Source organism: Eretmochelys imbricata, chromosome 8 (assembly GCF_965152235.1).
Source record: "Eretmochelys imbricata isolate rEreImb1 chromosome 8, rEreImb1.hap1, whole genome shotgun sequence".
Lineage (NCBI taxonomy): Eukaryota > Metazoa > Chordata > Testudines > Cheloniidae > Eretmochelys > Eretmochelys imbricata.
In genome coordinates, this window is record NC_135579.1 from 72193517 (window position 1) to 72218207 (window position 24691).

Sequence of the window (24691 nt, forward strand, 5' to 3'; positions counted from 1 at the left end):
ATAGAGAACTAGTTGTAATCAAGAAGGCAACTTAAAATTTGAGCTTGTCTACACAGCAGGTTACTGCGCAACAAACCAGCTTGCCACCTGGTAACATCCCATGTGGACACTGCTATAGCACAGTGAAAGTCCTGGAGTGTGATTTGACTCATTACACCACCACACTCTAAGATTTTTAATAGAGAGAGGAAACTGGATTTAACAGAATTTCATTTTTTAAATTATTTAAGGTGCTGTTAGAACCTAGATTAAGACTTTTTTTATTTAAATATGTTTTTAAGTTCAGTGTCCTATATATATGTATGTACATTTATTTATTTATTTTATGTATTGGAATGGCTTTACATTGCAAATATATGAACTTATTTAGGGCCAAAACCTATTTCCTTATGCCACTCCCTAACTCTTCCACATGGGGCAGAGAGAACCCAAAAAGGCAGCAAAAATAGTGCACTTCCACTTTGTGGTGGGGAGAGGTGTTTAGTTTCAGAGAGCCTCCATAAGGGACCCAGGGGAGGGACACAGCTGTGGATTTCTGATTGCATGGATCCACTATCCAAATTTTCCCTTGAGAGGAAGGAAAAGGGTGGCAGATGCCGCTCTAACTTATGAGCTGCTGTAGTGGCCATGGAGATGCTGTGTCAAATTCATGCTCTCAGGTGATATGAAGGATTCCATCTCTTCTGATCATTTGTACAAGACCTGCATACCTGGGCTCTGCAAAAAGAAGAGAGGGTGTCACTCTATATGAATAAAATGTGTGCTTATATAATGTTTACACCCTGTATATTTTATAATTAACCCCATGATTACAGGTTTCAGAGTGGTAGCTGTGTTAGTCTCTAAGGTGCCACAAGTACTCCTCGTGTCCCCCCCCATGATTACAGAATCAATCATGATCTTTTATATATGATGACCCATTTAATGGACCATATTTATAAATACAGGGTGAAATTTTGGTCCCCTCCACAAAGCCTGGGAAAAAGGCCGACCCACAGGTCAAAGGATAGAAATCTTTATTCCCCCTCCCTGAGAGCATCTGATTGTGTATCTGCATGGGCAGGCTTTGCCTTTAGTACAGCTCATAGGCTTCATGTCCCCTTTGCACTGTTTATGGTCAAAGGATCTATCTGCAAAGGCCATTGGCCTACTCCCTCAACCTGTCTGCACATCTCCTTTCATGCTCCTGCTAAGACATGTCATGGAGTTTCTGTGACCCCTCTGTGTTCTATTTTGAACGGCCTTTCTCCTCTGCTCCCAAAGCAACAGACACACATTGACTGAATTAAAGTTTAGGTCTGCTAGAGTGGTATCAGGAGGACTTGGACCAGAATGCTCATCTAGTGGACTAGACCAATGACATCCAATGACAGTTTGTAACTTTTTGTCTTACCTTTATATTGAATGACTGGATCATAACAATCAAGGGACAATATAATCAGCTCTTTAATGACTCTGGCCCGTATGCATAAAACTATAACATTTGCTGCAAGACATAAGGCTTACATTAAAAAAATAGATTAAACGCTTGTCAAGTATATGATAGATATAATAGTGAAATATTACTGTTTAGAAACGAAATGCAAGTATATCTGTTAAAAATTGATTTGTCTTTCCCTTTAGTCTTAATGCCATGATTAATAGGAGGGAATTATGGCTTGATAGATTTTGCTAAATATCTGCCATTCTTCTTCAAAAATCTTTAGAAATCTATTAAAAAAAGCTCAGTGCTGGCACAATGATTGATGCTAAAACTGCAGGACAGAATGAATAGCTCAGAATGGCTTTCACCACAGTGTTTTAAGTTTTGTTTAAAGTGATGTATTAGTATCTGAAGCCCTAACACAATAAAGTGATGCTGTGTAATTCTGCGTAGTAGTTTTAAAATTTACTGAAATGCACCTTTTTGTATTGTCTTTTCTACATACAATTTCTTTATTTTTAGCAATCTGAAAATATAGCTATTGTTGATATTTTACAACTTAATAAGATTTTAGATTTATTGCAGTTTGTTGTTTTTGATGACTTTGTATACACTATAGTAATCATAACTAGCAGTAGTATGCCATCATATTTGTAATAAATATTGACTTTAGCACTGACAGTTTAATTTCTACCAGGTAAGACGGAAGAGCTCTTTAGTATTTGAGTTGTAGAAATCTTGGAAGATACTCAGCTTATTCAATAGAAAGAAATGTCAGTACTAGCAGTTCTGTGTCACTGAAATTTAAAAAAAAAGCAGTACATGCAACAGTACAAGTACTGAAGGAATCTTAAGTCATTACCAGTAACACAAATGGGTCCTGATTCTGCAAACATTTAAGTGTGTGCATACATTTATTTACATGAATGCTTACAAATTGTGTATTTTAGACAAGCAACATGTGGGGATATTAATGTGAGCTGCACATCAATAGTACTTCTCATGCACTGTGTAAAAGTTTTTTTTTTTCCCCTAGTGTATTATTTACTAAAAACTACATTGTGCTTGAAACCAAGTTTCACAATTTTTGCATAAAATTAATCTGAGGATAATATATGTGATTCATTACAAGATAAAGTAATAATAAAAAGGCACACTATTCAGTTTGCTGAGATGAAGACTAATTTGCAGTATAGCAGGAATGCAAATTAAAATGGGAAAATACATGGGTATGACGTATGTCCCTTTTGTGTTTCTGTACTGTGACTAATCTGTTCATATGGCAGATAAAACTCACTAACGTAAAATATTTGTCTTGCATATTTTAAAACACAAAATATGGAACCTCCCACCTATTGCACTTTTCGTATTCCCCTCCCCATTTTTGTAACTATATGCCTTATTTTAAAAAAGATACTGTAATCAAATAAAAAAAGATAAATGCATTTAAATAAAAAGAATCTAGATCCTGACAGTTAAATGTGAAACCGGACAACATTTAATGTTATACACTCTGTGTTTGTGACATAGAATGTGTATGTTGTGTGCGGTTACCAGGGTAACAATTGCAGCTAAAGAATAGTGTGGAATAAAAACTCACTGTGATAAATGAAGGGAGTGTCAAGAGCTCAGGTTAGACCTTCTGCTGCACAGGTCAAAATTATATTAATGTCTGTCTCTCCCTTCATTCTCCCCCTCATCCCCATTACCTAGTTGTTTTTAAAATCATGAAATATTTATATTTCTTGGAATGCAAGTTACGTGGAACTCTGCACTGTAGAGTATAGTGACAGTAAATACAGGTAGAGCTATATGAATATGAAACCCACAGAATGTACTAAAATGTACTTCTTTCTCAACCTTTAAGTACCTTTTTAGGCTTGGAGCAAAAGTGAAGTGCAATTTATTTGACTGTTATTTATTGATGTATTAGTGAGAAGTCTAACAAAAATATATTTCTGATTAATATTATTGAGTTTAAAATTAATTTTTCACGGTTTCCAGTGAATTATTCTGAACGGAACAGCAGAACCTAAATAAAAAAGTGGATTATTTCTATACTTAAATACTGTCTGGACCATGTTCTGCCCTGACTCTCTCTTCCTTACCCCATGGAGGCTTTGACCCTCTTTAAGGATATCTTCTGGTTGTTGTTACAGCATGAAGCAATTGGGAAAGGAGATTTAATAGAACATTTTCCTAAAGGCAAGTTATTTGTGAGTAGTTGCTGTTAGATAGATTTGATAGTGGCTTCTCTGACTTTAAGTGTTCACAGGGAAACTGGATTGCTATTCTGATACTTACGTCACCTCCTGAGGTTACCCATCAAAATGAGAACTGAGCATTACTCTCTGTTAATTTTTTTTATTTGTTTTGATGAAACCATTTGTCTTAAGGATTGCTTTCATTCTTAATCTGAAATCAAGTTGAAGTCTAAAAAGACTGAGTAAAATATAAAATCGTGCGGCTTGTTTGAAGTGATAGGCAGGATTTAATGCCCCAGCACAGGATGTGGATCCAGGGACTTCAGATTTCTCAATCCGGTATTGACACAGACTCTCTCTGAGTTCTTGGACAAGTCACTTCAACTATCTGGATGAAATTCTGGCTCTATTGAAGTCAATGGGAGTTGTGATATTGACAGGGCCAGGATTTCACCTTCTGTCTCAGTTATCCAGCTTGTAAAACAGGTTTAATGATATTCACTTAACTACTTGACAGAGCTGAGGATTGCTAACATTTGTAAAGTGCTTTGAAGATAAGCGGTATATGTTTTCTAAATATTATTTAGGCTTACAGAATTTGAGTAGTCTTTGTGTGAGGCCTTGGGCCTCAATTTTGTAGGCACTTACTGATGTTCACAAATGTGTGCAGAATTAGTGGTTTAATTTCTGCTGGTGAAAAAAAAAGTGGTCAGTTTTAAGTAACTGCTCTAGATATGGACTATGGAAAAGCCTTTATTTCCTGGACCATACATTGCTAGTAAATAAAACTACTTGAGTAAGAATAAAATTTTACAACTTCAGGAAGGCTACAGATACCTGTACTTTGCTTAATATTTTAGGTAATTAAAATTAATCCACATTGTTATTTTTACTTTAATAATATGTTCAAATGTACCTTAATAATGCACTCCTGCCTACAGCATTCATTCAGACAAGCTCCAATGGGAATTTATTGGAATGTGTGAGGATAGTACAATCAGCTCTTAAAATTCACTGGCTTTATTACCTGGAAAATATATTTATTGTCAGTTGGTGAGCTACTAACAAAACAATATTAGAATAATTCAGTTAAGTGCTAAAATATTTCAAGCTAAACTAGCTGAAGTCTGCTCTAATAGCTGCTTGGCATTATATTAATATTAATGAAGTGTTAAAAAAGCACAGTTTTAAAAACTTTTTAATCAAGGTATCTTCACCTCCTGTTAAGTATGGGTCTCCAGATATGTGCACTACACAATGGTGAAGTTGAAGCTTAGGTTATTTACTAACAACTGAATCCTTTCAAGTGTCTCCTTACTTTTCACAGATTTTTGGAATCAGTTATTTTGTTGCTGAAGAGGTGGTCATGAAATTGAGGGTGGGTTATTAAATAGGACTGCTAATCATCCCAGAAGGTGTATTGCTGTGTAGGTGTACTGGGACTCCCAATTATGAATCCAATCTATTATATACTTCAGTTTATATTAGGGGTTATCAGAGCTGCAGTTCTAGTTTAAAGTTGAGATCCATCTTCCATTCTATCCCCACTTTTCCATAACTTTCCCAAACAAATTACTGGTCTCAGTCCAAAGATAAATTTGAGCAAAATTGTCTAGTCATCTTTGAATTATGCATGCATGGGGAGAAAAAAAATCTTCTATACTTTCCACTAAGGAATATGGTATTCAGAGAACTCAGAAGTTGTTGAAATGAGAATTGTTAAATTTGACTTATTTTGTAGATTTTGTTAAGACTTGCACCATAGGGCCCCTTAAACTGCTCTAAGGGCTTATAGTAGCTTTAACTTTTTAAATCACACTAAGAACTTAGTGTGGTATAAACAGTTTATTCAGCTTCTAGAGATTCAGTTAAGGACAACACAGCATTCAAGAGGCCTTACATAAGGAAAACAGCCCGTTTCAGGTGGTATCAAGCTAATTAACTCCAGAACAAGAGACTTACAAGCATGGCTTGGTAAAGTCAACAGAATTTATAAACTCTGAAAACTGAATGGCCTGGCTTTAATTTCCCCATCCCACACTTGTATAGATTTTGTTGTTGAAGTATATTGTTGTTCTTAAGGTGCCTTAAGAAAGTTTACCAGCTTTCAAATTCAAGAAAATGAATTGTACATATGTTGTTTTCTTTTGTAATACAATAGAGTGTAAACTCTTTGTTAGAATGTATGGGTTCCATTTTTAAAAAGCTAGCTGGGTATTTTATTTATGTGCAGTGCTGGGGAGGGTTGCGGTAGGGAATGATAGGATAGAGGTCCTGGAAGCCAAATTTAGTCTGCTAGGTAAGAGATTAAAGTCCAGGGCCTTTATGGTAACATTCTCTCAGATGTTTCCAGTTCCACATGCAGGGTCAGTTAGGCGGAACTGCAGGGTCTCAATGTGTGGCTAATATGATGATGTTCAGAGGAGCGATTTAGGGCATGGCTACACTTGCAGGTGTAGAGTACTGTGAGTTAAATCTGCCTTTGTACAGCACAGTAGGGAAAGCACTGCAGTCTGTCCACACTGACAGCTGCAAGCGCACGGGTGTGGCCACATTTGTGGCACTTGCAGTGGCACTGGGAGCAGTGCATTACGGGCAGCTATCCCACAGAGCACCTCTTCCCATTCTGGCGCTGTGGCTTGTGGGAAAGGGGCGGGGAGTGCGGGGAATTCTGCGTCCTGTCCCAATGCCCTGTGATGCATCAGTTCGCATCCCACCATTCCCTTTGCTTCCGTCCACATTTGGCGCCATATTTCAACGGCTGTTGTACTGCGCACTCTGTCTTCCCTTTCAGTTTGCGGAAATGGAGCCCAAACAGCTGAGGAGTATGCTGATGAGTCTCGCCAGCACGTCACATTTGGCAGTTGAGTTATTCCTTATCATCCAAAGTGACAGTGAGGACTTGAGTAACGCATATGATACGAGTTTGCTTGGGTCATTCACGGACATACTCACCACCGTGGAACGCCGCTTTTGGGCGCGGGAAACAAGAACTGAGTGGTGGGATCACATCGTCATGCAAGTCTGGGATGACGAGCAGTGGCTGCAGAACTTTTGGATGAGAAAAGCCACTTTGTGAGGCTTTCGCCCCCACCCTGCGACACAAGGACATGAGATTGAGAGCTGCCCTGATTGTGGAGAAGCGGGTGGCTGTTGCAATGTGGAAGCTGGCAACTCCAGACCGATCAGGTGCTAACCAGTTTGGAGTGCGGAAGTCGACCATTGGAATTGTGTTGATGCAAGTTTGCAGGGCTATTAATCGCATCCTGCTCAGAAGAACCTTGACTCTGGGTAAGGTGCATGACATTTGTGGCTGGCTTTGCACAAATGGGTTTCACTGACTGCAGAGGAGCGATAGATGGCACGCATATTCCAATTCTGGCATCAGCCCACCTAGCCTCCGAGTACGTTAATCGGAAGGGGTATTTCTCAATGGTTCTTCAGGTGCTTGTGGATCACCGTGGGCATTTCGTTGACATTAACACAGGCGGCGCTGGAAAGGTGCATGACACATGCATCTTTCGGAACACTGGCCTGTTCAGGAATGTGCAAGCCCGGACTTTTTTCCCAGACCGGAAGATCACCGTAGGGGAAGTCGAAATGCCCATTGTGATCCTTGGAGACCCCGCTTACCCTTTAATGCCATGGCTCATGAAACCCTACACAGCGAGCCTTGACAGCAGCAAGGAACGGTTCAACAACAGGCTGAGCTGGTGCAGAATGATTGTGGAGTGTGCTTTTTGATGTTTAAAGGGCCACTGGCGCGCTCTATATGGGAAGCTGGACCTGGCTGATGACAGCATCCCTGCGGTTATATATGCATGCTGTACCTTCCATAACATTTGTGAAGGGAAGGGTGAAAGATTCAACTCAGGCATGGAACTCAGAGGTTCAACACCTGGAGGCTGAATTTGAACAGTCAGAGAGCAGGGCTATTAGAGGGCCCCAGCGCGGGGCTGCAAGGATTAGGGATGCCTTGAGGGAGCAATTTGAGGCTGAAAGCCACAAGTAACGTCTGGTGTCTTGCATGGGAGTGAAGTGTAGTGGTTCCAATGTTAGTAGGAATCTGTGTTTGCTACGCTGACTTGCAGTGGCTGTTGCTTTCCTGGGCTAAGGTATCTTTTACTTTATGCAATAATAAAGAATGTTTTCAAAGCCAAAAAATCCTTTTATTGAAAAGAGACACAACTGCTTGGGAAACAGAAAGGGCAAGGGGGTGGGGAATGGTACAATCACAGATTTGTGTATTTCCTGTCTGGAGTGCTGTGCAATGAGTGCTGCACTTCAGGATGGCTATACTGCATGGTGATGGGGGTTGAGTGCCGTGAGTAAGAGTCATAGTTTTCAGGGCTGGGTGGTGAAGCTACAGGTGTTGGAGGCAGCTGGTGGCAATAAGAACCCGGATGTTGGGGAAAGTGGGTTGGAGGTGACATGGGGGCACAAGGGAAAGAGTTTTGGGAAAAGGACTGTTGGGGTGGGGCAAGTGCAATAGTGCTCTGCCTGCATTGTAACGAGCGCCCATATCGAGTCTGCTTGGTGCTCCATGATGCTTATCAGCTGCTCCGTGCTTTCGTATTCTGCTGGCAGACTCTGCTTTCACTCTCCCGCCACTCCTGCACTTTTTGATTTTTATTACTTGAATGCGGCATTACTTCATGCAACATCTTCCTTGCTTCCACATGGCCTCTTTCTAATTCTTTGGAGTCTTTTGGCAGGTGATAACACGGACGGCTGAGATCTCAAGGTTGCATCTGTAAAGGCAAAATGCAACACTTAACAGAGGCAGCATTGTTCAAACCAGACAGAGCAATGATTCCCCCACACTTAAGGGCAAACGCAGTCTACACAATAGCATAATTTGCCCGTCCCAAAGCGAGTGCACATAACCCACAGGAGCCCCAAAATAGTGAGTAAGCACAGGGTGAAGCGTGACTGACTGTTTCACGGATATACTGTCCTCTTGGTTTCTGTGCCTTGGGGAGACAGCAGCAAGGGGCCCCTATACTGAATACTGTTCCCATATTGTCCACAGGAGTTCATCCTGGAAGATATCTCGCTGCTGAGGATGACCTGGGAAGCAAGGGAGGGTCTTCTACTGCAATGGGGCTTCCGCCCTGGCCCATATGCAGTTTGCCTGTGTGCAGCAATGGTCCTACACCCCTCATGGCATAGTGGCATGGGCAAGTTAGCCTGCCTGGGACAAGGACCACAGTGGCTCTCCCGAGAAATCTGCACAAGCACATTGCCCAAGTTCAGGATGAGACCTTTGAAGAGATCACTGAGGCCGGTTACTGCGATGTGAGAGAGTACATCAATGCCCTATTCCGCATCTAGGCATGCATGCAGCCATAACCCTCCTCACCCCAAGAGCCCGCACTAATAACTTCCTTCCCAAAATGAAAACCGCTTACTGGACACCTCCTCTGGTGTTTGTCCTTCCCCAAGCACCGGCCACTGTGACTGGCTACCTTCCTCCTGGCTTGAGAACAGCTCCTGGCTGCATGCATCTAGGGATGCCGGGGTGTCTTCCTCCACCTCAGCACCCTCGCTCCCACTTTGCTCCTCCTTCTCCTCCTCCTGCCTTGTTGGACTAGGCTCTGAAGTGTCCATGGTGGTCCCCGGAGTGGAGGTGGGGTAGCCCCAAGTATTGCATCCAGCTCTTTGTAGAAATGGCAGGTCGTGGGGGCAGCACCAGAGCGGCTGTTTGCCTCATGGGCTTTGTGGTAGGCATTCCGCAGCTCCTTCACTTTAACCCTGCACTGCGGTGCGTCCCGGTCATGGCCCTTTTCCATCATGTCCCTTGATATCTGACCGAAGGTATCCTAATTCCTACAGCTGGAGTGCAGCTGGGACTGGACAGCTACCTCCCCTCAAACACTGATGAGGTCCAGCAACTCGCCATTGCTCCATACTGGGGCTCGCCTGGCACATGGAGGCATGGTCACCTGGAAAGATTCACTGATAGCATGAGCAAACAGGAAGGGATATTTTAAAATTCCCAGAGAATTTAAAGGGCGGGTCTGATGGTTGGTCACCTGAGGGCAGGGCAGTAGAGTTCAAAGTGATGACCAGAGTGGCTAGCACAGGCATTGTGGGTCACTTCTGGAGGCTGATCAGAGTGCACTATAGGACCAGGGCGTCCACACTAGCATTGCAGCGCTCCAGCAGGGACGCAGCGAATGTTATTCTACTCGCCGAGGTGGAGTACCAGGAGCACTTTAGCCGCAGAGTCAGAGTGCTTTACGTGCCTTGCCAGTGTGGACAGGTAGTGAGCTAGTTTACCAGGGGCTCCTTTATTGCGCTGTAACTTGCAAGTGTAGCCAAGGCCTAGGAACTGGGGAACTTTTTAGAAAAGGAGGAGCCTGTACAGGAAGGATGGGCTCCACCTAAACCAAAAGGGAACCAGATTGCTGGCATGTAAAACTAAAAAGTTTGTAGAGGAGTTTTAAAGTAAGGGTTAGGGAAAGCCGATAGGTGGAAAGGAGCACATGGTTTGGACAGAGACATCCCTCAGGGGAGGATTTATTACAGGGATGCCATATATCCTAGTAAAAAGGAGAGGATAGAAGTTGGTAAAGTACAGGTAGGAGCTGAAGAGGAACAGTCAAATGAAAGATGAATAGTCACATGAAGGCAGCCAACTAAATATTGATGAATTTTATAAGTGGTTGCAAGCAACTGCAAGAAGTCTAAATATTAAGATGGGTGAATTTGAGTGTCTGGTGGAATGGTGATAATCAATGGGCCATGGTAACATCAGGGTACAAAATATATAGGATGACAGAGTAGGTTCTTCTGGTGGTGGAGTGGCACTATATGTGAAAGAAAACATAGAGTCCAATAAAGTAAAAACATTAAATGAATCAAACAATACTGTAGAATCCCTATGGTTAGAAATTACGTTCTTGAATAATAAGAGTATAGCAGTAGGAATATACTACCAACCGCTTGATCAGGATGGTGATGGTAACTGTGAAATGCTCAGGGAGATTAGAGAGGCCACAAAAACAGAAAAAGCAAAAATAATGAGGGATTTCAATTATCCCCCATTGACTGGGATGGGATGCAGAGATAAAATTTCTAGACAGCATTAATGATTTCTTCTAGGAGCAGCTAGTCCTGGAACCCACAAGGGGGGAGGCAATTCTTGATTTAGTATTAAGTGGCACACAGGATCTTGTCCAAGAGGTGGATATAGCCAAACTGCCTGGTAATAGTGACCATAATGTAACTAAATATAACATCCTTGGGGGAGGGGGGAAATACTAAAGAAACCCTCCACAGTAGCATTTAACTTCAAAAAGGGTAACTACAAAAATGTGGAAGATATTTAAATGAAAATTAAAAGGAACAGTAGCGAGTTAAATGCCTGCAAGCTACAAGGAAACTTTTAAAAAAAACGCCATCATGGAGGCTCAAACTATATGTTATACCCCAAATTAAAAAACATCAGCACAGGACCAGAAAAAGAAATACTGTGGCTAAGTAAAGTAAAAGAGGCAGCTAGAGACAAAAATACATCTTTTAAAAATTGGAAGTCAAATCCTGCTGAGGAAAACAGAAAGGAACATAAACTCTGTCATGTCAAGTGTAAAAGTATAATTAGGCAGGCAAAAAAGAAATTTGAAGAGCAACTAGCAGAAGGCACAAAAACTAACAGCAACAATTTTTTTAAGTACATCGGAAGTAGGAAGCCTGCCTAACAATTTGAGAGGCCACTGGACAATCAAGGTGCTAAAGGAGCATTCAAGGAAGAAAAGGCCATTGTGGAGAAGCTAAATTAATTCTTTGCATCGATCTTCACTGCAGAGGATGTGAGGAAGATTCCCACATCTCAGCCATTCCTTTCAGGTAACAAATTTGAGGAACTCTCACAGATTGAAGTGTCTGTAGAGGAGGCTTTGGAACAAAATAATGAATTAAACAGCAGTAAGTCACTAGGACCAGATGGTGTTCACCCAAGAGTTCTGAAGGAGCTCAAATATGAAACTGCAGAACTGCTAACTGTGATATGTGACCTGTTGCTTAAATCAGCTTCTGTACCAGATGACTAGAAATTAGCTAATGTGATGACTTAAAAAAAAAAAAAAAGACTTCAAATGTGATCCTAACAATGACAAACCATTTAACTTCAGTACCAGGCAAATTAGATGAAACTATAGTAAAGAACAGAATTGTCACACACACACACATATGAACATGATATCTTGGGGAAAAGTCAACACAGCTTTTTTAAAGGGAAATCATGTCTCACCAGTCTATTAGAATTCATTATGGTCATCAGCAAACTTGGACATGGAGGATCCAGTGGATATAGTGTACTTGGACTTTCAGAAAGCCTTGACAAAGTCCCTCACCAAAGGCTTTTAAGCAAATTAGGCAGTCATGGGATAAGAAGGAAGGTCCTCTCACGTATCAGTAACTGGTTAAAAGATACGAAACAAAGCGTAGGACTAAATGGTCAGGTTTCACAGTAGAGAGAGGTAAATAGCAGGGTCCCCCAAGAATCTGTACTGGAACTAGTGGTGTTCAACATATTCCTAAATGATCTGAAAAAGGGGGTGAACAGTGAGGTGGCAAAATTTGCAAATGATACAAAATTACTTAAGATAGTTAAGTCCAAAGCTGACTGAAAAGAGTTATAAATGAATCTCACAAAACTGAGTCACTGGGGAAGAAAATGACGTATGAAATTCAGTGTTGATAAATGCAAAGTAATGCACATGGAAAACATAATTCCACATATACAAACAAAATGAGAAGGTCTAAATGGGCTGTTACCACTCAAGAAAAAGGTCTTGGATTCATTGTGGATTGTTCTCTGGAAACATTTGCTCAATGTGCAGTGACAGTCAAAAAAGCTAACTGAATGTTAGGAGCCATTAGGAAAGGAATAGATAATAAGAGAGAGAGTTTGATAATGCCACTAAATAAATGCATGGGACACCCACATCTTGCATGCTGTGTGTCATTCGGGTCACCCCATTCCAAAAAAGAGATATTAGAATTGGAAAAAGTACAGAGAAGGGCAACACAAATGATTGAGTGCATGGAACAGCTTCCCTATTAGGAGAGATTAAAAAGACTGGGAGCGTTCAGCCTAGAAAAGAGAGGCAACGGAGGGGGCGGGGGGCAAGATATAAGAGAGGTCTATAAAATCATGAATAGTGTGGCAAAAAGTGAATAGGGAAGTGTTATTTACCCCTTCACATAACACAAGAACCAAGGGTCGCTCAATGACATAGGTTTAAAACAATCATAAGGAAGTACTTCTTTACACAATGCACTGTCAACCTGTGGAGTTCATTGCCAGAGGATGTTGTGAAAGCCAAAAGTATAACTGGGTTCAAAAAAAGAAATAGATATGTTCATGGAGGACAAGTCTATCAATGACTATTAGCCAAGATGGTCAGGGTGTGTCCCTGATGGTGTGTCCCTAAACTTCTGACTGCCAGAATCTGGGACTGGATGACATGGGTTGTGATAAATTGCCCAGTTGTGTTCATTCCCTCCAAATCATCTGGCACCGACCCTGCTGGAAAACAGGATACTGGGCATAGGCGCCAACTTCCCCTCTACCTGGTGGGTGTTCGACATCCCCCCCCCTCGCCCCTGCCCGCCTCTTCCTGCCCCTCCACCATCCTCGGCGGGGTGGCAGGAAGCACTGGGTGGGAGGGGAAGGAGTGGGGATGCAGCGCATTGGGAGGTGGGGGGGAGAGAAAGGAGGCGAGGAGTGGGGAGCTTGGCTGCCAGTGGGTGCAGAGCACCCACAAATTTTTCCCCATGAGTGCTCCAACCCTGGAGCACCCACGGAGTCAGCGCCTATGTTACTGGACTGATCCAGTATGGCCATTCTCATGTTCTTATGATTCTTACGAATTAACTACAGTTTGGAATATGTTTTCTCATTTTAGATTTTTAACTACTAAAAACAATAAAACTACCCAAAATAATTTTTCATTTTAATTCAGTTTTGTTCATTTTTAAAATAAATTAATTTTAGCTGTTCTGGAATTATAGTAGATTATGGGAAGCATTGTTGCTGTGATTTTCCCCAACACTTTGTGTTGGTTTATGTGTCAGATGTGCTGCTAAGAATAGTAAATCTAGAGATGAAATGAGCTGCCTAATCCAGAGTTGCAATTCACAACATTGCTGTTGTTAATACAAAGAGCATTCTGTGAATTGAAAACAGTGACTATAAGAAAAATTTGTACTAAAATACATTAGAAATTAATTAACTCTTTAAACTGATAAAATGTAATAGACTAGAAAATTACTCATAGTTTGCATAAAATGAACAGTTTGAGGTATAAATTAACACTGAATTGTACATTAGAGGCTACAGTTGTATAATGTATGTGTGCTATTACGAGCATTGAAGAATATTCAGTTTATATTATAGCACACACACAAGCCTACATTAAAAATAATTTTATTAAGATTACAAAGTCAAGCGCTCAAAAGTTTAGAAATGCCAAAATTTAAGTTGGCTATGCAACCTTAATTCAGCCCCCTTCTATGTTGGCATTGTAATGTTGTCTTTACTTACATGATCACATACTATTTTTCCCCCAAGAACTGTGCCTCATTCAGAGAACAGTATGACAGTGCTCACTTAGTGAGTTTTATTCAATGTTTTGTTTTATCCTCAGTGTTCAGTCTGTGGCCCCACGCTGCACACTATTCAAACTCTGCTCTGAAGATGGAACAGGTTGAGTCAGGACAGTGAGAGCACAAGAAAAACAGGCTTCCTGTTCTCAATTCAGAGCCTAGGCCCAGACCCGGTATGGCATGGAGAAGTCAGAAATTGCGATTGCAGGGAAAATCCTGCTCAGCCCCCCTGCAGCTTTGGGCTGGAAAATGCCCAATGAAGATGGAAACTTTGTGGAAAGTCTAGTAAATTGCTACTGAGCATGTGCAAATGGACAGCAAAAGATACATCCCTTACACCAAAGCTACCTCTCTGCCAAATTTAAAGTCGCACCTTCAAAGCATGGTGGCATTAGATATCACAAGATCATGGGCAGGAATGGATAGAGCCCTTGAGGTGAGGCTGTAATGGAGATTTTGAAAGAGAAAATATGTTGATGATTTCACCCTTTCTTGGGGAGTGGGGGGGGAGAAAATGGTGAAAAGGAGAAGAAAGAACAGGACAATTGGACAAACCCAGAAAACTCAAGCTGAAAAGCACATTAGAGAATTGGTTCACAACCTTTTGTATATATTCAAAAGTAATGCATGAAGAGAACCTGGAGTTGAAGTGTGGCCCTTTTGAAATATATGGATAAGGAGGCAATATGGCCTAGTGGTTAGGATGATGGATTGGGAATCAGAATACCTGAATTCTTACCCTGGCCTTGCAACAGACCTACTGTGTAACCTTGGGTAGGTGGTTTTTCTCATTTGGGGCAGTGGAGGATCAGAGTTTGCTGTAGGAACAGCCAAGGCCTATGGCTGAAATGCATTAAAGAAGTGGGGGGAGGAAGTGTTTTAATTCTTCATGCAGATACAAACATGCATAGGGAGTGTGGAGAGCAGGACGGCATTTGTTAGAGATTACAAGGGAAAGAGAAAATCCCTGACTGGTAAAAGTCCTACTAAGGATTGCACTTTACCTCTCTTTGCCAAGGTAGTCATAAAATTTCTTTATAACTTGCCCACAGTCAGGGCAGAGGAAGAAGGGGAGATGGTATTCACGTGTAAGGTGGTATTTTACACTTACTTGGTATGGGGAAATAATTACCTTCCAATAGGATTTGCACAGTGGAACCCAGTGAAATTTAATCTCTTGAATTATAATGTAGTGAAACTTCACTGTAAAATGGGTGAAAGTTTTTTGAAATGTACTGAAGCAATTTGCAATTTTCACACTATGGGCCTTAACAGCCTTAAAATGCAAAACTCCCATTGAACTCCAGATGGCAAGATATAGCAGGCTCCACTGTGTAAGGCAGTTTTAGCCTATGCACAACGAGACAGAATTAAGGTTGTGCATTCAGACTTAACTTTTAGAATTTCCTGCATGATTGCTTGATTTCTGAACCTTAACAGTGCAGTAATACCTGATTTCCACCCCCTCCACCATTTACTATAACAATTGGTTAGATTATGAGTCTGACATAGGTCTATACCATTTCAGTTAGTGCTCCCATTTGCTGAACAATGTATTTAAAAATAAAGATAATGTACTTGAATAATATTTTTATATACATACTGCATAATTTATACATTAAATTGTGCTAGGTACATAGTTTATATTACTGACTAGCATTCTAATACAAGTGCATGTGCCTTTAATATATAAAAACTAATGGAAATGTAATATCATGGAAGTCGCTACCTCCTTCTATATGAATTTAATAAAGGACACATTTTACAAAAAATCCTATTCCATTTTAGTTAACACAGTCTGGTTTCACAGTACAATGTAAGCTTTTCAGCCTGTGAAATCCATTAATAACCACATTAAACCCTCCCATATTGAGTTGTCAGATATAAATGATTCTTTTTTAAACAATTATCTATCTCTTGCTTCTTGCAGTTTGTTAAAATGCAATGTCAATTTACAAAGGCTGGTAATTTTTTTTGTTTTTTAATCATTGGTTTACCTAGCTGAGAGTTCTCAAGTCAGTGTGAAGAAAACGAAAGTTCATTCAAGCCATAAATGAAAATTTCAGTTCATAAGTTTGTGCCAAACTTTAACTTGAAAAGAATATGCACTTCCCCATTTCTGAGGAGACTGTGCTAGATGTCACCCACACTTATGGTAATGAGTTTATTAACAGTATACATTTATAAAGGGCTAGATGGTGCCTGTAGGGCACAGCCATGCATTGGGAGTTATATGGCGCTGTTCTGCCCCTGGGAAATACTGAAAGGTGCTCTCCCTTAGAAAAGCAGAGTGATTCCCAGGGCTCTCTCTAGTGTGATGCACTGAGATTTTTTCATTGGCAGCACAAACTGTTGCACCCATTTTAAATGTACGAGACTGCAGTGCTGTTACCAAGATACAGAACTGGGATCCAAAATGCCCCACAAGTGCCAGAGATGGAATGGAGCTATAACTCCCTTTCCCATATGCACAAGCTAGCAAGAGCAGGATGCTACATGGAAAATGCTTAGGGGCTGCAATTCTGCCTTGTCCTTACACAGTCAGCAGAAGGCAGAGAGGGTCCTTCTTCCTGCTATTACACTCTGTGGTCATGCAAGGCAGAATCTGCTCCAATGAATCTAGAATCTGTCTCTGTATCTGATTTAAACTGTTTAAAAATGTGAAGCATGAACAAACTTTGTGATATTTTTCATTGTAAAGAAATAACTGCCTAAGTGATATTTTCAGTTATAACTGCTAGTGGCTTTGTCATAGATCCCAGAATCAGTGCTATGCCCCAGCTTTTAAACAGGAACCCCTTCAGTCTGCCAGACCCTCCAAGGGGCCCCAATCTTCCTTCAGGGTAGGCCACACTGCCTCCCAAACTCAGAGACCAAGCCTCTGGGCTCAAGCACTCCTGCTTCACACTGTGAGCTCTGCCCAGTGAGTCCAAGTGAGATAGGCTCCTCCTCGTAGGCTTATACACTCTTCAGGGACTAATGCATACTTGCAGTGACACTAGGCAGTGTTTTCAAAACAGTAGGGGTTATTAGTCAAATGGAACACAGCATTGGAAAGTCCTTAGATTAGCATATAGAAATGAAGGTTAAGACATAGTTCATCTCGCCAAGCCAGAGCCATCCACCAACTGAGCTTTAATGGACTCCAATACCGCTTCTGTCTCTCTCAACTGGTAATGGGCTCCATTACTGCATCAGTCTCTCTCTGACCCTTTTGTCAGTCCCAGGTGAAAGCAGCCAGCCTCTTCCAGAAGTCCACTCATTTCCCATTGCCGATCATCTCTCCACCCTTTGTTCTAAAGCTGTTTTCTGCTCTGCTTCCCTGCTAAGAGTGTATGTGTGTGTGTGTGTGGAGGGGGGTTAACCTCCTTCCTCTTGGTCATTGATTGCTAGGTGTGAATGATCTAGTCCAGGGATCAGCAACCTTTGGCACGTGGCTGGTCAGGGAAATCCATTGGCAGGCCGGGACAGTTTGTTTACCTGCAGCGTCCGCAGGTTCGGCTGATCGCAGCTCCCACTGGCTGCAGTTTGCCATTCCAGGCCAATGGGGGCTGCGGGAAGCGGCAGCCAGTACATCCCTCGGTCTGCACTGCTTCTTGCAATCCCCATTGGCCTAAATATTAGAGAAAATTCTCACCTGACCTCTGAAAATCAGTCCCATTTAAGTTATCCCAAATTAGAGACCCCCAAATTGGGGCACCGAAAATCACTGATCATCTTTGAAAATCTGGCTCTCAAGCCTACATTTTCAGAGGTAGGTACCAAAAGAAGCAGATAAGAACCACATGGGATTTTCAAGAGCACCTAACTCCCATTAAAATCAATAGACAAGTGCTTAGGAGCTTTTGAAAACACAACTAGATGCCTGTCTACTTCTTTAGACATCTAAATACCTTTGAAATCTGGACCTATGTGGCTTGCCCAAGAGACACACAGAAAATCTGTGGCAGAGACAGATCTTGAGTTTCCATCTAGTGCATTAATCACAAAAACATTTTTCTTTAACAATAAGGCTAATCTGGACCCTGTTTTGAAGGAGGCACAACAGCAAGGGGCTCCACATCTTTTGTTTTTTTTCAGTGTTCTCCTTCTCAGGTGGGGATTTTCTCCATCCCTGAATTTTGTTTCCCATAAATCTCAATATTAAAGTAACTTTGGGACTCTGTGCAGAATTTCCATCAATGCAGGCTATATTTAATTCTGCACACTATATTACTATCTTTGGGTTCCCCTACTTTCTAATTACTCATGCAAACAGAGTAATTCCAGGTGTTTTAGTTTTTATTGTTGTATGACTTTGGTGGAAGTATAAAGTATCAGGCTGAAGGCCAAGTGATTTGATCCGCTGAGAAATGAAATAAAGAAATATTCCATGCATGGTATCTTATTACCAGGTATCCTAGTTTTCCATGATCAAAAAAACCCCAAAATTCTCCACTAAAAACCACAAAAATCCATGTTTTTCTGCTATTAAAATGAAATCTGATAGTGGGAGCCCCACAGTACAGGGCTGAAGCATCCCCATATCCCTGTGTGTGCACTGGTGGCATGGGGTTCTACTGTATGTTTTTTATTTTTTCACAAAATGTAAAAAGTAAAGATTCTCTGTAAAAATTGCAAATTCCGCATTTCTTCCATGGCAAATGCATTTCTAGGATCCCTACTTATTACTATTATAAATTTGATATTATGAAGGGAAAAATAAGTGGTGAAGCTTGAGCATGTTTGACATATTGCTAATTTCTCCAATAATGTCTCCTTTTATGGTCATGTCCTTTGGTCCTTTTAAGATGCCAATAGAGCTATGATGGTTTATACCATCTGAGAATCTCACCCCAGATTAGTAGCTTTGTAAAGACCAAAAAGAACCCCTAAAGAAACTAAAACTGAGAACACTATACTGCTGTAACATGAAAGGTTACATGGGATGGGGAGTCACGGGAGATTATTATAAAACATCCTGCAGTTGTGTTTGCCATATTGATATAGTCTTTGATAACTAAATCCTGCTCTGAGCTGTACTGGTGCACAAAGGGTGAAGGGAGCTAGGGGAGTAACTTTTCAGACAGGCACGATTGACTGGCAAATTGGAGATGGGAGGAGGAGTCTATCTGCTGTGCAATGGAAGATTTTCCATAAGAAATCCCTTTCCCTGGACATGGATCCAAATGAACATTTGTATGCATTTATATAATGGTCGTCTATTTTAATGGACTGAAATAAAAAAATTGTAATAATACTAGCAGAAAATTACACTGTGATCAGTATTTTAAAGCCATTTGTAATAAAGTTTGAATACTGGGGTTGTCTTTGTACAGTATTTAACTACTTAAATGTATTTCTTTTCAGGTGTTCAAAGCTATGAATATTCCTCAGATTAGAAGCCCTTTCTTACCTCCCCCAGCAAAGATATCTGAAGCCTACCATGCAAAGATAGCTCTCTTTGGTGCTGGGCCTGCAAGTATAAGTTGTGCTTCTTTTTTGGCTCGATTAGGTTACTCAGACATCACCATATTTGAAAAACAGGAATACATTGGTGGCTTAAGGTAAAAACTGGGCAAATGGGTGTTTTCTGTGGTTGTGGGTAGCATATGAAATACAGTTTGTTCACCTCTGGTCAAACCAGAAACTCAGGGGAGATAATGACAAATTTTAAAGATTCACTTAAAAAAACAAACAAACAACATTCCTCATCCATGTTAAATATTGTCCTTAGTTGCACATGTTCGAAAATTCCATTCAAGTTCAGTGACTGTAAAGAACCAAATTATGTTTAAAAGTAGACTAATATATGACGGTTACGAAGGGAAACATAGTTCTCACATCTGCAGCTTTTTCATTTAGCCATGGAGGTATGAAAAGAATTGGAACTGAGATCTGCCTTCTCAAAAGGGCATACACACTTTTGCCAGTGGAGGTTGGACAATCACATCAGTATCTGTGTATGCAAATCCTTGAGCTGTACATTTATATGAGGCTTTGCTCAGGTGCTAGAGAAGCTTGCACAAAAAGTGGCTGTACATTTTTTTTAAATTTCGGCTGTAAATGGCCGAATGTTAACTATTTTAATGGCTCATTTATTGCATTAGTAAACAACAATGTACAGTGTTTCAGACTTTTAATACATTAGAATGTCACATGCTAAATGGCCTGATTCTTCACTCCATTACACCAGTTGAAAGAGCAAAGAATCAGGCCCACTGTGTCTGCATATTTTAAAAAGATTAACGTCACATCTCTTTTCATTTAAATGATAATCCAAGATACAAAATATCTTTTGTTTACTTCTGACAGCCATGAGTAGCCACTTCTGTGTGGTGATTCTGAGAAATACTGGATGGGTGTTCTCTACCCACTTTTAGTCTGCTCTGTAAAATACAAAGCTGCAGTTTTCACAGGTATTATCAGATGAATCCTTTAGAAAATCTAGTAATGAACAGCCTCCCCAAATCCAAAAGTTATATTTAAAGGATGATGAATTACTGTGATTCTAGCTCTACCATGTGCAATAATGAATAGAGTTGTTTAACATAATTTAAAAGCATTTTTAATGTGGTGGAAATCTCTAAATTTAGAATGATTTTATGAAGTTCCCTATGCAAGTATACAGGAAAATAAACACAAAGCAATCATCACATACAGTTGGAGTGAAATCTGTGTTTACAACTTCCATAAATCATTCCGTAAGGGTGAAATTCACACCTGATCTCCCCAGCCTTTTACACAGCCCGAGTAAATGGGATTTTTGCAGGTAACTATACAATAGAAGGATAGAATCCATTTCTTCAGTGGGTGCAGGGCAGTACTGCAATCTTTCTGCACCACTAGAACATCACTTACACCATCACGACACAGAAAGTATTTTAACAGGTGCTCTGCACTGAGGGATGAATTTCTCTCATTATGACTGTAATTGTGATTATGTCTTCCAAGACTGGTGGCACCTCTAAATGTGTGTTAATATATATTAGAATTTGAATACTGGCTAAATGTAATGTCAACACACAAGTAAAATATCACACATCTAAAAAAACACAGTGAAGTGTAAAAAAGGAGAACCAAATCTGTCCCTGGTGCAACACCACTGAAGTTAATGGAGTTGACACCAGAATGAATTTGATCCTCGGTGTCAAATACTTAATCCCTGGAGGTTACAGAGAGTTAAGCAATGCTAGAAAAGTAGAGCTGATGACTTCCATTTAGGTTCAAAACTGTTCTGCCTAATTATCAAAAGTGTTAATTTAGCTGATTGTGTTATAGACACTTCACCGCACAGACTCATTTTACTAACATCAACTGCCATAGGGGATTGCAGAGTTTATGCAAGATGTATCTGTCCACTTAATGAAGTAGCATGTTTTGGTTTTTAAAAATATTTTATTGAAAGTCAATTTAGTCACTTTTTAAAAAAAGGCTGTTTCTTATACTATCACTTTATTCTGTTGACAATTCACATCTACTTTGTGCTCAATGCTGCAACTTTGTTATTAATTTAAAGTAATCCTTTCTTCAGTTATGAAATGTATATCAATGTATATGTAATCTGAGCAATGTGAACTTTACTTTGTGTCCATTCATTACATTTCTTAGTGAATTAAATTTAAATTTCATTCAGTCACCTTGCCCCCTTCCAAAAGGCCTTACTTGAGGAGTCACCCATTCTCATGTGGTCCGTGATCTTCTCATCCACTTTCCATTCTGGAAGATCACAAGGTCAGTAGCAGCCCTAAATCATGGCGATGCTTTACTCTCATTCTTTGTGCAAAACACCCATTGACATTTAATGGGAGTTCCACATCTGGAATAAAGACAGAACATGGCCTTAACTACTTTTATCTCACTTTGACATTGGTTTAGAAGGGAAGTTAATCTGACAGCTGTCACCCGTAACTGTGGCCACAGTACCTTGCTAATATTTTTTAACAAATTCAACTGCCCCGGATTCTGTTTTAAGTGACTTAGTAAATAATTCAAAATGGCTAAAAAGGCCAAATTACTTTTGTATTTGGAATCAATTGCCTTATAGATGCAGTGTTGGTGGTTTTTTAGGCTCTTTTTTTTTCTGAGCATGTTCTTCCCATGTATATCAGGATTATAGTTAGTATGAAGAATATTTATCTGGGAGAAAGACAGCAGATTATTCCAATTTCTATAACATCAAAGTGCAACAGTATTGATCTCTCTCTCTTTCTCACACATACTCTCTCACACACACTCTCCTTTTTAAAGCAATTAAGGAAAATATTCTTGGGAATAGAGACAGCTACTGAATACTACCAGTGGTATACTGGGCCTCTCTCATATTTGAGAAAATGAAAGGCCTTCAACAAATATATTTATAGGTTGAGAAATAAGATTTTGTTATTTTAATGGATTTCTTTATTGAATCTCTATTTCGTTATCCTTTGTCTTGGCCCACTCTTTTCTTACTGTGACATGAAGTTGCATTGTCATGACACATACTTTTGAAATATAGAATGCTTTTAGTTCCGTGCTGGGCAGAAGAGCACCAAGCTGGTCAGTATTTGAAACCATAAAAAAAAGTAGTAAAGTCAACTTTTTTGCTATGTATTTATGGTTGACAAGCCTTAAAATAAATGAAATCTGCCAATGAATCAGAGTTAGATGTAAAGGGGTTGGAGTGGCCAATAATAACATGTAAAATGGAGCCATTACAAATCTTTCTGTCCGAGGGCTTTGTTATGGAAATTATAACTATATTAATTTTAGCAAGAGATTAGTTTCCAGAAGCTTTAGGAGTATCTTTCACCTTCTGGATGTTGTATCATTTTATCTTTATTGAATGAAGACATTTAAAATGGCCTTCACTAGACTTAATGGGCCAGACTGTTAGCTGATTATAAATTGGGATAGTCCCATCAAAGTCCGTGCAGATTTATGCTAGCTGAGAATCTGGCCCTATATATTAATACCCCTGGGGCAGTAAATCTGTGGTATTCGGACACTGAAGAAGGCTTCAACACCCTCATTGAAAAAAGGAAAAAAGAAAAAAAGAACAAAGTAAGAACATACATTAATTTAAATAGTAAACATGAGTCTGGAATAAGACCCTATTTCAAATTACTGACTTCGTACACTGTATTAGAATGTAAGGGAATGTGTAGAATATAACTGGAGGGTGAAATGTGCCCAGCATTGACTAGAAAATAATTTAGACATCCAACTTAAAAAAAAATGGAAGTTTGACTATTAATTATTGGGTAACTTCATCATTTGTGGCTAGAATCTTTCTCTGTTAGGTGGACACATTCAGCATAGAATGTGTTTATAAATATAGAAAAGGATTAGCTATTGATGGTTACAACCTCTTGTGACGTATTTTTAACCTTTATAGAAAGCAAAAGTAGTTCTCTTTAGATATTGTTACTGAAGAAGGTGTAGGAATGTAGTTGTGATTCACTGAGAAACTGATCAACCTCTTGGTTTCTTTATCCAACTGGTTGTAGTTCCAGGTTAACAGAGATATGCAATAAACAGCACTGGACAATGTTAAACAGTATTTAGAATTCTTGTTAACAAGAAAAGGGCTTATGTAAAAAAGGATAAAAAAATAATTTTTTGTTTCCTATTTCGAGGTGGATAATTTTGGTTTGTCAATACTGAATCTCTTTAATTAGATGAGTCATGTTCCTTCACAGTTCTGTTAAATACTTGAAAATCATCTTTGTACGGACACAAAATTCACAAGATTTGCACAGTATGTGTTTAATGTTCAGTAACTGAAAAGCCTTGGCTCTTTAATAACTGTCAATTGTTTCACAGTCTCTTTTGTTTTTTCTAGTACGTCTGAAATCCCTCAATTCCGGTTGCCGTATGATGTAGTGAATTTCGAAGCTGAGCTTATGAAGGACCTTGGAGTGAAGGTAATGAAAACTATAATCTGCCTATGTATAGCTCAAAGAAAAAGGAGCAAGAGCTCTGTCAAAGATTAACAGCAAAATGTCATGCACATTAGTGAAGAACAATTAAAAGCTGTACTAGGCAGAGGCAGGAAGATGCTTCCTCTTGCTCAGGGCATTTGTCTGTCTGCTGTCTGAATGCCACTAGTTTGGAAAAGGGCAATCAATAGTTCTCATCTGGCATGCCTGCATGTGATTAATTGTCTGTAAGAAACAAATTCCTAAATTGCTTTAGGGGTTCAATGTAGCTATTGGAATGATTTGATTTCTTTAATCAAGTTGTTTTCATGCATGTTTGGTACTACTTAATACATTCATATTAGACACTTCTCCCTCCACCCCAGTTTTCTTTTAATGGCTTGTAATGCAATCTCACATTGATGTTTATTTTACTTATTACATGCATTAAATTAACAAAGTAGTGACATGATCTGTTATAAACAATAACAGTAATTCAACTTCTTGGAAAGCAATAGTTTTGCACTGGCTGCATTTTATTAAACAAACAACACTTCTTGATTATTTTTAGA

General features: G+C 39.9%; 1 protein-coding gene across 1 annotated transcript in view; it reads left to right on the forward strand.

The window, feature by feature from the left end:
- Positions 1 to 24691, forward strand: part of DPYD (dihydropyrimidine dehydrogenase) — a 502649-nt gene that overhangs the window by 155594 nt on the left and 322364 nt on the right. The window contains exons 6-7 of the mRNA XM_077825357.1: positions 19591 to 19787; positions 24044 to 24125. Coding sequence (XP_077681483.1) covers positions 19591 to 19787; positions 24044 to 24125 — 279 coding nt within the window. The remainder of the gene's footprint in view (positions 1 to 19590; positions 19788 to 24043; positions 24126 to 24691) is intronic.